A 17,704-nucleotide genomic window follows, 5' to 3' on the forward strand; every position below is an offset into this window, starting at 1 on the left:
ACAGCGTTTATCTGCGCTAGGGTGTAGTATTAATTCGGTAGTATAAGACCAGGGACAGGCTTGTATGCAAGCATGTTCGTACAGCACACGTTTTATTGCACATGGCATTGCGGGTCTAATCGTTATTGGTGAGAGTCCTGCTTGTACCCGGTGGTTATTGGGCCTTGATGTAAACAGTTAGGGAGAGCGTGTGTTGGGTTTTGAATATTCAAACGGGCTCCGTATATCCTTCCCTATTATATTAAGTTGGTTGCTTGTGATAAATCAGTACATTTCTTCAGTTGCAGAGCGAGGGCCCCGGAATTTGGTGAAAGGATGGGCGTACAGGTTCTGCACGCTAGTGAGGATCGTGACAACGCTTGTCCGAGCGTTCATCCAGTAAGTGCTTTTGTGGTTTGGGCGAAAGGTGTCGGGCCTTAGATATGAGCTGCCGAGCTCGTTTGCAAAGCATTCTCTCTATTTTATTAGCCACACATTGGGCTGATGCTCTCATACTAATCCGCGTTTTCTAATGGCAGGAGTAACATTGCCCCCTGTTTGTTTTTCTTTAACTGTTTTATTAGTTAATGGCTGCCTTTGTCTAAGCTCAAACATCATTTTTGGTCGGCTGATTGTGACATTTATCATTGCATTGCACGCATCTCGGGGCATAGCAACGGGGCATGCACAATTTGCTTAGTACCTCACTTCTCCATGGCGGCCTTTAAAGTTGGGAAGATGCTTTCGGAGTACCTTACCGGCGTATGCTACAAGTTAGAGAACCGCTGCCTATAAAATTAGCAAGCAAGCAGCGTGTTTCTGGAAACGTTGATAAATGTATTTGGGTAATGGCACGAATACAGTATACTGTTGGCGGCTAGTATTGTCAACCATAATTATACATATTTACCACACATTTATAGATTAGCACCCTTTATGGAAGCGCAGGGCAATTAGAAAGCTTAGAAAGCTGGCCCCATCCGCTCTGATTTTCCTGTATGTGAATTCGGCTAGAGCGCGACGCAGGTACGAACTGCAGGCAGAGTCGGGGTTGGCCCGTTTCCGTTTTACTGGGGCTGGTACGACTAGCCTCCTTGCCAATATGCTTTCAAGCGTTAACAGCAGCTATGGTCTTTCCCCGCATTGTGCACTCGCGAGTTCTGCCCAGGCCATAATTGCGGATGGACAGTAACGGTGGTAAATGCTCTCTGGGGAGGCTATTAACCTTCTGTAAGAGTCTGAGCAGCTGCAATAAGGTTTAAATACCCACAGCATTAAATTCTTTCAGTGTCCCATTTAAATGTTATGTATATATAGATGAGAGAGCTGCATGACCATGTATGACTGGTCAAATCATTATTAAACCACTTTTAAAAAGTGACACGGTTATGGGCATCTCTGGCAATCATTCGAAAGCACTAAGCAGATGTAAGAATATGAGACATCGCTGAGCATAAGGTAATTTTGACCGATATGGTCAACAGAACTGGTGGATGAAAGGTTCATATTGGTAGTTGGCAGCGTTTCCCATAGCTCATTATTGCTTTTTAACTACACTCTCGGGGATTACTGCTGTCCTCAAGGCATACCGACTTGCCTTTTGTAGTTGTAATTCGATCCAAAAAGACTTTGTGTTATGGAATTTCCTGTCTAGTAATTAATGTGAGGAGTATGAGCCTATAAATCACAGCAAGCAATAGCTGTTGGTTACAAAACAGGAGTTTCTGAGGGCCGTTTGCCAACTAGGGTAAAGCGCCCCCCAACAGCCGACCAAGCCTTAGAAACAGTATGGGCCTTAGGCCACGGGGCTTTGTTGGAAAAACCGACATTGAGTCACCCTTCAGACTGCTCACGGTCCACCCCGAGGTTTACCACCTACTGGGTTTCTAATTCCAGGGTGGGTTTTTGGATGATAAGTGCATGCCCATAGGTTGTAGTGTATCGTGCAGTTATTTTGTGCAGTTCAGCACCTTCCTACAGTGGACCTTTTCGATTCACCTCGGACACCACGACGTCATTCATTACTTGGTTGATTTCTTAGTATTGGGTCCTCCCAGGTTAGAGAAATGCGGGTGGGTACTCTGTGCCTTGATCACGTGGTTTGAAGTCTTTGGGGTCCCTTTGGCTCCAGATAAGACAGCTGGACCCTTTACAAGCATTACCTTACTAGGGATACAGATTGATTCTGGGGCAGATGAGTGTCCCCTGCCGAAGGATAAGATACAGGTATTCTAGGAGTCCATACAAGCAACCTTATGAAGGAAAAAAGTCACCTTTCACCAATGTCAGGTGCTGGTGGGTCAGCTGAATTTTGCTCTGGGGATTATTCCCATGGCCCACCTCCCCCCCCCCTTTTATAGATCCATCACTAGGTCAATGGCCAAGCTGTCTGAGAAGCTCCATCACTCCCGGTTATCACAGGAGGTTAGGGAGGATTTACAGTTGTAGGAGGTTTTTCCTGCAAAACTTTAATGGGGCGATTATTTGGCCTCATCCGGTGGTTTCCAGCCCTACTTTGGGCCTATATGCTGATGCAGCTGGTAGCATGGAGTGTTGGCGCAATCTTGGTGGTGCAGGGCGGATTAGCCATCTGAATGGGTCAGCTTGGGCTGGGCAAAGAATATAGCTTGTTGGGAGCTCTCCCCTATTGTTGTTGCGGTCACTATCTGGGCGGAGGAATTTAAGAATAGATTTGTAAACATTTGGTCTGACAACATGGCTGCAGTAGAAGCCATTAATCGTCAAGGAGCTACGGCCCACTGGTTCTCTGCCTAATAAAACATTTAATTGTTTAACATGTTCACAATACAACATTACATTCCGGGCTAAACATGTACCAGGGATTTATAACAATGCTGCTGACGCCCTGTCTCGCTCATTAATGCAGGGCTTTCTGCAGTACCCCTCAGGCGAAGGAGAAGATGGCGGAGTTCCCAGTATCTCTGTGGAAAATTGGTGTCCCGCCCTCCCAGGCTTAGTATCATCATCTTTAGCGGCGCGTATTAGTAGGGCTTAGGAGTACGAATTTTACCAGTACAGGCGGTTTTTGCAGGCGCAGCAAATTCCAGATTTATTATCTGGTTCTGCGATATGCACTTTCTTACAGCATTTGAAGGACAAGGGACGACCAGTTTCTTGTGCAAATGCTTACCTGAGCGCTCCCTGGTGGTCCAATGGTCAGGATTTGGGGCTCTCATTCACCGGGCCTGGGTTGGATTCCCGGTCAAAGAACGGGTAATTTTCAGCCCTCTGTTTGCGGTGATACGTTTTTTCGCTAGAATTAAGAACATGGAGGTTTCACTGAACACCTTTTATTATTAAACGGGCTCTAGCAGGATGGGCCAGGGCTGTCGAGGTTAGGTCAGACTCTAGGTGCTTGGTAACAGCCACCCTGCTAGAGAATCTTCTGAGAGCCCTCCCAACAGTTTGCTCCTCGCAGTTTGAGTCAGCACTATTTTCGGCAGCGTTTTCGATAGACTTCTATGGGGCATTTCGCATCAGCGAATTGGTGGGGCTCCTCCAAGGGCGATCACGCAGGAGGGTTGCAGAAGGGAGAAGTGGTAGTCAGTGCAGAGTTATTACCAATAGTCCAGCGCAAGTCAAAAACGGTCCAGCTTCAAAGAGGAGTGCGTATTACACTTAAGTGCCGCTATTGAATCCCCCCCTCGCCCTGCGAATCTGGCGAGAGCTTACATCTCGGTCTGTCCACTTTCAGGCTCTTCTGCCTTGTTCGCTCCCGCTAACGGGGAGGGTCTTTCCCGCTACCAAGTCTTGGAGGTATTCAAGATAGCGTTAGGGCGACAGGGGTTGACCAACAAGGGTACTCCTCCCATTCCTTTCGAATCGGGGCAGCGACGCTGGCGGCTACCGCGGGCCTGCCGGTATCCACAGTGAAGGGTATCGGTCGTTGGTCATTGGATTGCTATAGGCAGTACATTAGGCCAGAACTGGTATAGTCCCAAAACTGATTTCTGAAATGTGATCTCCTCATGCTCTTTTCTTTTATTTCAGTGCTCTGTCACAGCATGTTGGATGGTCTTGGGGCATTGGTTTGTTCAGCGGGCGGTGTACCGGGTGCAACAGCTTCGTGGGCCGAATCCGGTGATGGTGCAAAGGCGTGGCTTCTCGTTGGTGCGGAGTGGGAATCGCCCAGCTCCAAAAGTTGGTCAATCGAGCAAGAGGACTTGAGGGGCTCCAGTCCCCTGTTCTCATCATTATTCATTTAGGAGGCAACGTCTTGGAGCGAATGGGTCGCAAGGCACTAAGAGAAACGATATTCATTGAGATCACAAAAATTTGACAATTGCCGGATCCCACTGGGTGCCTTGACGCAAGTGTTCTAGGACAATCAACGTCTCACTACGCCGTCTTAACGCCGATATGGCCAAACTATGCCCTGGTCCAGGGAGGTTATGGAACATCCCTCACAAACTTTTAAAGGGACCTCACATGTTTCACAAGGCAGGGTGCATCTGTCGGATGCTGGTACCGTTCAGTTCATTCTGGCATGTTGTTTTTGCTCGCAGTCTTTTTTGCAGGTGGGGAGGGCGAAGGACCTTTGGGGCCCTGGTCGCCCTTGTGGCGGAAATTGAGGTAGTAAAGTGACCAGAAACAATAGGGGGGTCCCCAAGGTTATGGCCCCGGGAGGACACCAGGGATAGGATCCTGAAGTTCTGAGCCAACCTACGGATGTACACACCAGATCAAGGGGTAAGAGAGCACAGATTGCTAGGGGGGGCCATGGGGCTCCAGCTCTTGGCCGCCCCGTTACACCACAAGACTGATTGGTGTTTGGAGGGGGGGTGGAACCCTGAGCGTGAGGACAAGGAACTGTGTAGTCGGGGTAACCGCCCCTCCTAAGGATACAGGTGAGATATGGGTCACCTGTGTGGTCCAATGGTGGTTCAGGACAGGAAGGGATCCTGTTGGGAAAGATTTATGGTCACTAATTTGATATCTCATGACTTGTAAATATTTGTGTAATGTTTTTATGAAAATGATTTATGACTTTATGCAATGGGAATACTAAAGTTGTTTTTAATACAAACGTCTTCCAACAAGTAAGTTTGTCGGTCTGCGTATAGCTGGTGGGGGGAGTGTGAGCTGTCTGGAGGCCTCCAGATCCTAACACAGCAGAATATCCATGCCACGCCACATAATTCTACTCTAACACATGATACATCTCCTCCTGATTGCACACCACGCAATTCCACATCTCATACTGTCACTCTGCCTATTCAACACTGTGCACCATAATTCCACTCAACACCACCTAATTGCACTTCAAGCAACACCATTGTACTCCTCTCACCCCAACACAATTCCATGCCACACCACACAATTCCACTTCACATCACATAATTTCACTGAACACCATGTAATTCCAGGCCATGCCAATTCAACAGCACATAATTACACACCACATAATTCAATACCGCACAGTTGCACTACACTCTACCCAATTCCACATCTCACAGTTCCACTCCATGCAACACAATCCTATGCAACATAACTCCACTCTACATAATTACTCTCCATGCTGCATAATTAAAATCTACATAATTCCACTCAGTGTCTTACCACATAATTCCACACCATGCCAGGTAATTCCACACCACATGGCCCTTTATGCCTCACCACGCCAGACAGTGCTAATCCACACCACATTGTCACTGTACTCCACTGCACATTACACGCAATGCCTCTTCCCTCCTCGCAGTGCCTCACAATGCTACTCCTTACAGTGCCATTTCACGCCACACAATGCCACTCCACAATAGGTCCTGCATGGGAGAACTATTGGCTTTGACAATGTTTTGTAGCCATGTTGTACAGCAGCATAGATGCTTTGGAGTGTGGCTAAAACATTTTTTTTTTTAAGCGCTTTGACGCAGCTAGCAAATATGTTTTTTTTGGTTTTGTTTTTTTTAATTAAAAGTACATTAGCGCTGGATGTATTAGTTTGTGTTTTTTAGTATTTTTAGACATGCTGCTATACAGCATGGCTGTATCAAGCCACAGTCGACAATGCCCATGCTGTACAGCAGGAACAGAAGGCAGTGCCAGAGGCAATAGTCTCAAAGGTGAGATATATTGGCTCTGCCAATGCTTGCTTAGTGCTGGAAGGCACTCTTGTAGTATTACGTGACTCAAACACTTCGTACACTTCTTCAGGGCTTGTGAAGAGGTGTTTTGTGTAGTCATATTTTGTGTGGCAGGAAATAGAAAGTGCTTGATGTCTGCCTGTTTAAGCTTTTGTTTGACAAGAAGACATGATGCACAGGAGTATTGGACTGCTAGCGTAAAATCTTGAAATATTAAAACGTTGTTGTCCACTGTGTAGTGTCCCACTCTTCGGGCCTCCTGAAGTATGCCGTCTCTGTCCTAATAGTGGATAACTTGCCCACCACTAGCCTAAGGTCTGCCATTAATTCTCCCCTTTCAACCCTTCCCTTGTCCTTCAGCCTGCTACTCTCTATCTAAATACAATTTATTTTTACCAAGTTAGCTTTTTTCTGATGTACTACTGGTGTTTTTATTTTACTTTCACATTCTCACAAACCGAAAACCGAATATGAGAAACTGCGAACCCCCAAAAACCATTGGTGGAAGAAAGATATGGTTTTTGCAGTATGGCGTTTTGCTTTCGTTATAAAAATCTGCTCCATTCTTCACTCTGGCAGTAAGATATGAGAATGGCGCTGGTGGTTTCTATAAGAAAAGCAATAACAATTATTACCTGTTATGAATAAAAGCAGAACAATATTTTGATTCACAAATACTTGTTTAGCAATTGGTCTTCAAAGCGCCCTACTTAAATGTAATGTTCTTTCTTAAGATACTTTGAGGGAGGAAGGTTGTTGCTGACGTATTTTTTAATAGCCTTTTGTTTCAATTAGAACGAGGACAAATTGAGGAAAGCGAAAGAGAAGAAAAGACAGAAACTTGAGAAAGTACAAAGCGTTCCGTTAGTAGGAAAGGACGATGAAGCAGAAGAGGACGAGGGCCAGCGAAGCAGTACTGCCTCTGAGGGTGGCTTGATGGATACATACAATTCAACGTTAACAGAGCAACTGGAACAAGAAGACTTTGACCAACGGAGAGAGGGGCGTCCAGATGCTGGTACTTATTTATAAGGCCCAACTTTATGGGAGCTTTTCATATAATAGGGTTGTGCCTTTTTTAGGTCGAGCATAGCAGCAGCACCTGTTGGTATGTATTTGGGCTTTTAACCACGCCCACCTCACGCCCATCGCTACCACTCGTTGCGGCTTGCCCTTCAAAAATCCTTTGACATTGGTAAAGGGCTCACGTTTGTTCCTCCTTGGGGAGGTTTTGTTACCGCCTTGGTTATCGCCCCTGTTACACTGCTAATTGCACTTTTGCCGTTAAGTTTAACTGCAAGCGAACTTCTTTTTCCTTTTGTCTCTCTCCTTATCGCTGATGCTCACAGTGGCCGTGGTGGTGTGAATCCTCTCGCTTATGGGAAACTGTTTTACTTTTAATTTTCCATTTATGTGGCAAGAAAAGTCCAGTTAGGAGCTTACAACGCTAATAGCTCTATCAAATGCGAGACCCATTACATTGTAAATCCTGGTTTTGTTTTACAGTTAAAGCAGTTACGTTGGCACTAGTCTGTCTCTTCTAGGCTGAAGTGTCTTGTGGAAGTATTATCAAATGTTGCTGCAACAGTGCAAAAAAGTGAAGGTAATCACACGCAAACACATTGCAAAAAAGAACACACAACCGCACAGCTAATTGCTGCTTTCCAGGCTACGGTTTGTAATGAAGGACTAGAAAGAAATATTACATCAAATATACCGCTTGGAAATAATGCCGCTAGCTTTCGAGAAAGCCATTTATTCTCTAAAGATGTGCAGCAACTCTTTATTTTGCCAAGTAATTGATATGGGTGTTTATTTAGAGGGAGTGGTTATGACGGAAGCCTATGTATATAGTGCACTTTCAAGGAACAATACAGTTTCCGGGGTTTCCAGTTTTGTACTCTTGATAGCGTTATTGTGCATGGTATCTGTCTCTGTTCAACAGAGGCCAGAGCAGCACCTCCTTGATGAACCCTTATGTCCTCGCCTCCCTTCCTCTGTCCTTCCGCTGCTTCTTTTATCTTGCTTGTGTAAGAGTGTTTTATGTGCTGAACTTCATTCGTAACAAGTAAGACCATGTCCTTGCTTCTAAAGGGAATGTATGACTTTACAATGTCTGCAATTATCAAGCATACCTCTTCCTCGCAGCCTTTACCACAGGTGATAAGTATATAAGGTAAGTACACACATCTTTTATTTTTAAAATAACTATTTGTTTTGGGAGGTGAGCCCCCAACCACCTATGTATTCAGTTCACTACTAACCTCCCTTTACCACTACCCACCACTGAACGCCAAAAGTACCCTTAGCTCTTTTTACCTCTATTCACCTGTAAAACTTAAATTACCCTTACCCTCCTTACCACTACCCAACCCTTAACCCTAAATTATTTGTGCCTCCCTTTACAACTAACCACCCCTAAACCTTAAAAATATCCATACCCAAAACCATGCGATTGTTACCTCCGTTTACCACTGCCCACCCATAAACCCTTCAATTACCCTTACCTTATCTTTACCACTACCCACACTTAACATCATAATAATGTTATTTAAAAAAAAAAAAAACACTTACCCGCGTGGTGAAGGTACAAATTCTTATCTAGTTGGTGAAAGCATTTCATGGTAAAGACTGTATTGTAAAGGGTATTTCTTTTATAAAGGTAGCTTTCTCGTTGAGGCATAAGGGCACATCCCCAGTAGTAAACCAGAACGTTACATTAGTCCCACCATCCCCTATATATTGAATGACTTCTCGATTTCACCAACTCAAGAATGGATAGTTCTGTTCAGTGAGGGAGCTCCTTGAGTTATCGTTTTATATATGTTTGGTCTAAAATACAGCGTTCATCTATCCTATTGTTATCACCTTCTTGTCACAGTGTGGTGGTACAATGCCCTTTCTGCCTTTGCAGCTCCCACTCAAGACACTGCGCTCCTCATACAAATCTATGTGCAGTTGTATTGCATTGATGAGACCTGGGGCATATACTAGCATAGATATAGGATACACATGTAGTTCCTGAGCAGACCTTGTTATATGCCAAAATAAGAAACATTTTTCTCTGCAGATATACAGTGAACACAATTAGTCAGGAGCTCTTGGCATTTGACTTGATTCATGTGCCATTTCACTGACTTAAGTTCAAGTTTGGACATCCCTCAGCTGAATTTGAAAGGTAAAGAAGCATTGGTGCCCCCCTACTGAAGAGTAGCAGTGTGGCACAAGAGATTACTTTTCACCAGGCCCCCTTCTTTCTCAAGGTATTTATTTTCTACACAGTGAGTGAGCACACTTTGCAATTTATGTACCCACAAATTAAGAACTGGACTAATATTAGTCCACAGCTCTCCACCAACTGATCTTTCACAGATTTATTACTTTAGAGTATCAATTCTGGAGCCAGCAATGACCTTGGACCGTTTTGTTAATATACTAAATCTTATAGAGACTTCTAGCTACAGATTCCTTACCTTAGAATTATCCTCGGGTGTCAGACTAGGGGATCCAGAGATTTCCTATGAGAAGTACCCCAGTGTGCAAGTAAGTGGCGTAATTCAGCTCCGCGTGGCGTTGCCATCATCCGTCCTGGAAGTGACTTGTGTGGTGCCTCTATAGGCTCCATCCCAGCTCTCTGACATCAGTTCTTTAATTTCCACTTCATTCAGTGCAGGTCTTGAGAGAGCTACCTTTTATCAAATAATTTTTTGAGACATTGGCACTTGGTGTGGCAGGGATGTCTGAGGAAGGTTGGGTTTAAGCCATGTGGCACCTGTTGTCAGCAAATGCCGATGACTGACCCACGCCTAGTCTGCCTCTGGTGTCTTGAGTGTGACCATGATGCCAAGACTTGCGTTGACTGCCATGCCATGCATGCCAAGGCCTTAAAGGAGTGATCCCTCAAGCTCCTTATTGCTGGACGTATGATGCCGTGACATTCTCGATCCCCGAAGTAACAAAGGCCCGGGATTGGTTGTCGAGCCATTAATTTTCATTGTAGTCAAAATCCTCCCACTTGTGAAAGTCCAGCAAGAAAAAGAAGTATTCAAAGAGGTTTTTCACTTTGTCGCATCCGCCAGTCACCTGACAAGAAGAGGTAACATCTGCATTCGATGCCTGGCTCCCAGTTGAGCCTGTGCCTGGGCTGTCTCCATGCCTCCCTGAGTTTCTCAGAGCCAGAGTGACCCTAGCTTAACTCCACATGTTTTATGAGATCATCCACCTCATATTTGGGCTGCCCATCCCCAATGGCACACTGTAGAGCCCAAGGGTAGGTCGCTCCCCCTGCCGCTGCAGCTCCTCCAGGTTCCTGAGTTCCTGAGACCCACCTCACAGTAAGTACCCCCCACCTCCCAGACCCTCGCTCTGCCCTGCGCTACTCACCCTCTCTCCTGCTCCTGCTTCTTTTCTTCTTCTCTGTTCTTCTGTTCTTCCTCCTCGCTCCTCGTCTGTAATCTTCTTCTGTACTCTTCTTTCCCCCGTCTTCACTCTACTTCTCTTCTTCCTCATCTTCTTCTGTGGTCTTCTGCCCTCTGTTCTTCGTTTTCTGTATCTTCTTCTGTATCTTCTTCTGTATCTTCTTCTGTATCTTCTTCTGTATCTTCTTCTGTATCTTCTTTTGTATCTTCTTCTGTGTTCTTCTGTGTTCTTCCGGTCTTCCTTTCTTCTCTCCTTCCGGTCTTCTGATCTTCCTTTCTTCTCTCCTTCCGGTCTTCTGATCTTCTGATCTTCTGTTCTTCTGTTCTTCTGTTCTTCTTGTCTTCTGTTCTTCTTGTCTTCTTGTCTTCTGTTCTTCTTGTCTTCTGACTTCGGCTCTTCTGCCTCCTCCGTCCTCTTCTCCCCGCGCCTGCCCTCCTGCTCCTGCCTCATCCCCCTCCCCCACTCGCATCCCCCTCTCTATCTCCCCTATCTAACCCGTTCACTATCTACCTCCCCCACTCCTCCTATCTACCTATCTCTCTATCTTTCTATCCCACTATCTAACTCCCTCACTCTCCACCTCCTCCTATCTTCCTATCTCTCTATCTATTTCCCTATCTATCGATTTCCCGATCTATTTTCTCTATCTATTTCTCTATCTCTCCCCCCCTCCTTCACCCCCTCTATTACCTATCTTCCTATCCTCTCACTCTACCTCTCACCCTCACCCACCTCTACAACCCCCCCCCCCTATCTTCTCAACCCTACTCCTATCTTTCTCCCCTATCTCCTAAACCTCCTAACACTCACCCCCTCCACCCTTAAACCCCCCTCCCTCAGCTCTTCTCACTCTACCTGTCCCCCCCCCTCGCGCTTTCCCGCCGCGACCTCCTGCACGCCCCCAGCTCCCATTCGCCCCCACCTGACCCCTCCTACCTCATATGGCGGCCGCTGCGCGACAGTGGTAGCGACCCTTGACCCAAGGGTAGGTCGCTCCCCCTGCCGCTGCAGCTCCTCCAGGTTCCTGAGTTCCTGAGACCCACCTCACAGTAAGTACCCCCCACCTCCCATCCCCTCGCTCTGCCCTGCGCTACTCACCCTCTCTCCTGCTTCTTTTCTTCTTCTCTGTTCTTCTGTTCTTCCTCCTCGCTCCTCGTCTGTAATCTTCTTCTGTACTCTTCTTTCCCCCGTCTTCACTCTACTTCTCTTCTTCCTCATCTTCATCTGTGGTCTTCTGCCCTCTGTTCTTCGTTTTCTGTATCTTCTTCTTCTGTATCTCCTTCTGTATCTTCTTCTGTGTTCTTCTGTGCTCTTCTGTGTTCTTCCGGTCTTCCTTTCTTCTCTCCTTCCGGTCTTCTGATCTTCCTTTCTTCTCTCCTTCCGGTCTTCTGTTCTTCTGTTCTTCTTGTCTTCTGTTCTTCTTGTCTTCTGACTTCGGCTCTTCTGCCTCCTCCGTCCTCTTCTCCCCACGAATGCCCTCCTGCTCCTGCCTCATCCCCCTCCCCCACTCGCATCCCCCTCTCTATCTCCCCTATCTAACCCGTTCACTATCTACCTCCCCCACTCCTCCTATCTTCCTATCTCTCTATTTCCCTATCTATCGATTTCCCTATCTATTTTCTCTATCTATTTCTCTATCTCTCCCCCCTCCCTCACCCCCTCTATTACCTATCTTCCTATCCTCTCACTCTACCTCTCACCCTCACCCACCTCTACAACCCCCCTCCCCTATCTTCTCAACCCTACTCCTATCTTTCTCCCCTATCTCCTAAACCTCCTAACACTCACCCCCCTCCACCCTTAAACCCCCCTCCCCCAGCTCTTCTCACTCTACCTGTCCCCCCCCCTCCCTCGCGCTTTCCCGCCGCGACCTCCTGCACGCCCCAGCTCCCATTCGCCCCCACCTGACCCCCCCCCCCCCCCCCCTACCTCATATGGCGGCCGCTGCGCGACAGTGGTAGCGACCCTTGACCCAAGGGTAGGTCGCTCCCCCTGCTGCTGCAGCTCCTCCAGGTTCCTGAGTTCCTGAGACCCACCTCACAGTAAGTACCCCCCACCTCCCAGCCCCTCGCTCTGCCCTGCGCTACTCACCCTCTCTCCTGCTCCTGCTTCTTTTCTTCTTCTCTGTTCTTCTGTTCTTCCTCCTCGCTCCTCGTCTGTAATCTTCTTCTGTACTCTTCTTTCCCCCGTCTTCACTCTACTTCTCTTCTTCCTCTTCTTCTTCTGTGGTCTTCTGCCCTCTGTTCTTCGTTTTCTGTATCTTCTTCTGTATCTTCTTCTGTATCTTCTTTGTCCTTCTGTGTTCTTCCGGTCTTCCTTTCTTCTCTCCTTCCGGTCTTCTGATCTTCCTTTCTTCTCTCCTTCCGGTCTTCTGTTCTTCTGTTCTTCTTGTCTTCTGTTCTTCTTGTCTTCTTGTCTTCTGTTCTTCTTGTCTTCTGACTTCGGCTCTTCTGCCTCCTCCGTCCTCTTCTCCCCGCGCCTGCCCTCCTGCTCCTGCCTCATCCCCCTCCCCCACTCGCATCCCCCTCCCCCACTCGCATCCCCCTCTCTATCTCCCCTATCTAACCCGTTCACTATCTACCTCCCCCACTCCTCCTATCTACCTATCTCTCTATCCCACTAACTCCCTCACTCTCCACCTCCTCCTATCTTCCTATCTCTCTATCTATTTCCCTATCTATTTCTCTATCTCTCCCCCCCTCTCCCCCTCTATTACCTATCTTCCTATCCTCTCACTCTACCTCTCACCCTCACCCACCTCTACAACCCCCCCTCCCCTATCTTCTCAACCCTACTCCTATCTTTCTCCCCTATCTCCTAAACCTCCTAACACTCGCCCCCCTCCACCCTTAAACCCCCCTCCCCCAGCTCTTCTCACTCTCCCTGTCCCCCCTCCCTTGCGCTTTCCCGCCGCGACCTCCTGCACGCCCCCGCCCCCCAGCTCCCATTCGCCCCCACCTGACCCCTCCCCCCCGCTACCTCATATGGCGGCCGCTGCGCAACTGCGCAGCGGGCGCGCCGCTGGCACGCCAGAGGCAAGCCCGTCTGCGCCCGTCCGCGCCTGTCCCGCGCCCAGCGCCACGACCCCTGGTCCCCAGCTCTCCCAAGCCCCGCTGACCCGCTACGACCCCACCACCCTCCACGCCCTCAACCCAGGACGCTCCAACACTTGCTTCCAAGCTCACCCCAAACGCACCCATCGACCCTTCGCCTGCAACTCCTGCAAACGCACCTTCCACCACGCAACAACCATGACCACCAGCCCACGCGCCATCAACCACCTCAAGTGCATCCTAGTCAACGCTCGCTCCGTCCACAAACACGCCGTTGAACTCTGGGACCTCCTGGACTCCATAGCACCGGACGTCGCCTTCATCACGGAGACCTGGATGAACGCCTCCTCGGCCCCTGACATCGCTACTGCCATCCCCGAAGGCTACAAGATCTCCAGAAAAGACCGCACCAACCAGGTAGGAGGAGGTATCGCCATCATCTTCAAAGACTCCATCGTCACCACCTCCACCGAAGACACCCCTCTCGCCGCTGAACACCTGCATTTTCAGATTCGCACCGATCCGAGGACCACCCTCAGAGGATCCCTCATCTACCGTCCTCCCGGGCCACGCGCCCCTTTCAGCGACGCCATCGCCGACTTCATCTCCCCGCACGCCCTCGCCTCGCCGGACTACATCCTCCTAGGTGACCTCAACTTCCATCTGGAACAAAACAACGACCCCAACACCACCACCCTGCTCGACAACCTCGCCAACCTCGGCCTCAAACAACTGGTGAACACCGCCACCCACATCGCCGGACACACGCTTGACCCCATCTTCTCCGCCAGCAAACACGTCTTCTTCAGCCACGCCTCCGCCCTACACTGGACCGACCACAGCTGCGTCCACTTCACATTCCGACGTGAGACCCGCCACCTCCGCACCCATCCCATCCCTCGTCGACAGTGGAACAAGATCCCCGAAGAGCAACTCTTCTCCGCACTCGCCGCCAACCAACCCACCCTCACCACCGACCCCAACGACGCAGCCCTCAACCTCACAAACTGGATCTCCAACTGCGCAGACATCCTTGCTCCCCTCAAACGCACGCATCGACAGACCAACACCAAAAAAACCTCTCTGGTTCTCTGACACACTCAAAGAATCAAAGAAAACTTGTCGCGCCCTTGAGAAAGCCTGGCGCAAGGACTGCACCGCTGACAACATGACCGCCCTCAAGAACGCTACCCGCGAACACCACCACCTGATCCGCGCCGCCAAAAGGAACTTTTTCACCGACAGACTGGACAAAAACAGACACAACAGCAGAGAACTCTTCAGCATCGTCAAGGAGTTCTCCAACCCCAGCGCCAATGCCGTCACACCCTCACAGGATCTGTGCGAATCCCTCGCCACTTTCTTCCATCACAAGATTAGCGACCTCCACGACAGCTTCGGACACCAGACCCAACCAAACACCACCGAACCGGCATCCACGGCCATCACTCTCAACAACTGGTCCCACATCAACACGGAAGAAACCAAATCCATCATGAACTCTATCCACTCCGGCGCCCATTCGGACCCCTGCCCGCACTTCATCTTTAACAAAGCCGACGACATCATCGCCCCTCACCTCCAGACCGTCATCAACTCTTCTTTTTCTTCTGCTACCTTCCCCGAATGCTGGAAACACGCCGAAGTCAACGCCCTACTAAAGAAACCTACGGCTGACCCGAGCGACCTGAAAAACTTCCGCCCCATCTCTCTTCTGCCTTTCCCAGCCAAAGTAATAGAGAAGACCGTCAACAAACAGCTGACCACCTTCCTGGAAGACAACATCCTGCTCGACCCCTCACAAACCGGATTCCGAACCAACCACAGCACTGAAACCGCCCTCATCTCAGTCACTGACGACATCAGAACCCTGATGGACAACAGTGAAACAGTCGCCCTCATTCTGCTCGACCTCTCGGCTGCCTTTGACACCGTCTGTCACCGCACCCTAATCACCCGCCTCCGCTCCACCGGAATCCAAGGCCAGGCCCTGGACTGGATCGCCTCCTTCCTCTCAAACCGTTCCCAAAGAGTTTACCTCCCTCCGTTTCGCTCAGAACCCACCGAGATCATCTGCGGCGTACCCCAAGGCTCATCACTCAGCCCGACACTCTTCAATGTCTACATGAGCCCCCTCGCCAACATCGTACGCAAGCACGACATCATCACCTCCTACGCCGACGACACGCAACTTATACTCTCCCTCACCAAGGACCCCGCCAGCGCCAAGACCAACCTACAAGAGTATATGAAGGACGTCGCAGATTGGATGAGGCTCAGCCGCCTAAAACTGAACTCTGAAAAAACGGAAGTCCTCATCCTCGGCAACACCCCGTCCGCCTGGGACGACTCCTGGTGGCCCACAACCCTCGGCACCGCACCGACCCCCACAGACCACGCCTGCAACCTCGGCTTCATCTTGGACCCTCTTCTCACCATGACCAAGCAAGTCAACGCCGTGTCCTCCGCCTGCTTCCTTACCCTCCGCATGCTCTGCAAGATCTTCCGCTGTATCCCCGCCGACACCAGAAAAAACGTGACCCACGCCCTCGTCACGAGCCGCCTGGACTACGGCAACACCCTCTACGCCGGGACCACAGCCAAACTCCAGAATCGCCTGCAACGCATTCAAAACGCCTCGGCCCGCCTCATCCTCGACATACCCCGCAGCAGCCACATCTCCGCACACCTGAGACACCTGCACTGGCTCCCAGTCAGCAAAAGGATCACCTTCCGACTTCTCACCCACGCACACAAAGCCCTCCACGACAAGGGACCGGAATACCTCAACAGACGCCTCAGCTTCTACGTCCCCACCCGCCTCCTCCGCTCCTCTGGCCTCGCACTCGCTGCTGTCCCTCGCATCCGCCGCTCCACGGCGGGTGGGAGATCTTTCTCCTTCCTGGCGGCCAAGACCTGGAACTCCCTCCCCACCAGCCTCAGGACCACCCAGGACCACTCTGCTTTCCGGAGACTACTAAAGACCTGGCTGTTCGAGCAGCGATAACCCCCCCTTTTCCCCTAGCGCCTTGAGACCCGCACGGGTGAGTAGCGCGCTTTATAAATGTTAATGATTTGATTTGATTTGAAGGGTTCATGAGTGGCCCCTAATGGTTTTCCATTGGCACATTCATCCCCTAGTGCCATTTGGGGTCCCTAGGATTGATAGAAGGATCCAGACCAATGCCAGTTGAGCCACCTCAACCTTCCCCAGTGCTGCCCCCACTGCCATAGTCACCAGCAGCACCACCCCAATTATTATCCCAGACTCCGACAAGGAGCTGGATGGGTGTCATCGATGTGGACTCCAGTGCCGACTGAAGCCATTCCCTCCAGGCCGGAGCCTTATCCCTAATCCTATGTCCTAGGACTTGGGAAAGAAAAAGAGGGGATACGAGACCATTTTGAATGCCAGACCCAACATCCCAATGAGGACACTTACGGCCTGATTACAACTTTGGCGGAGGTGGTTAATCCATCCCAAATGTGACGGATATCACGCCCACCGTATTACGAGTTCCATAGAATATAATGGACTCGTAATACGGCAGGCGGGATATCTGTTGCATTTGGGACGGATTAACCCCCTCCACCAATGTTGTAATCAGGCCCTTAGTGTGAGGATTTGGCAGATGCCACTGGACTGGACACCTCTCTAGATACTGACCTGGTCTCTCTTCCTACCGTGGCTACGGAGGAGGGAGCCTCATTTGCTGTGGTGGTGAGGGTGATCAAGGTCCTTGACCTTCAGCTGCCCTCCCTAGGGTCAAGACTAACATTTTGACAGAGGTGCTTCAGTCGGGAGTCGGCCCTTCAGAACCGTTTCTCTCATTTAAAGAAGCCCTCATGGATGTCCTGCACAGGGACACTTACAAAACACCATTGCCTCACCCCAGGGGACACCAACTTCCTCACCCAATCCTGGAGAACAATCCTGGCCCATTCTCTACCACTCCATCAGACAGGGAATCCAAGGGGCTAGATACCTTAGGCAAGTAGATGATTTCTTTCGCCAGCCTGGCACTATAGCCGGTGAACAGCTTGTGCCTTTTGGGCAGATACTCCCACTTACTCTAGGACTCGGTTGCACAGATGCTGCCTATGGTCTTGGAGATTCAAGCCATACTCTCCCAAGCTATTGATGATGAG

General features: G+C 49.5%; 1 protein-coding gene across 5 annotated transcripts in view; it reads left to right on the plus strand.

The window, feature by feature from the left end:
- The window catches only part of ARL13B (ARF like GTPase 13B), a 518,943-nt gene that overhangs the window by 434,752 nt on the left and 66,487 nt on the right, over positions 1-17,704 (plus strand). For all 5 annotated transcript variants that reach the window (XM_069204925.1, XM_069204929.1, XM_069204926.1 and 2 more), the window contains one exon: positions 6,879-7,101. In XM_069204925.1, coding sequence (XP_069061026.1) covers positions 6,879-7,101 — 223 coding nt within the window. The remainder of the gene's footprint in view (positions 1-6,878; positions 7,102-17,704) is intronic.

This window comes from Pleurodeles waltl, chromosome 8, assembly GCF_031143425.1.
Source record: "Pleurodeles waltl isolate 20211129_DDA chromosome 8, aPleWal1.hap1.20221129, whole genome shotgun sequence".
NCBI lineage: Eukaryota > Metazoa > Chordata > Amphibia > Caudata > Salamandridae > Pleurodeles > Pleurodeles waltl.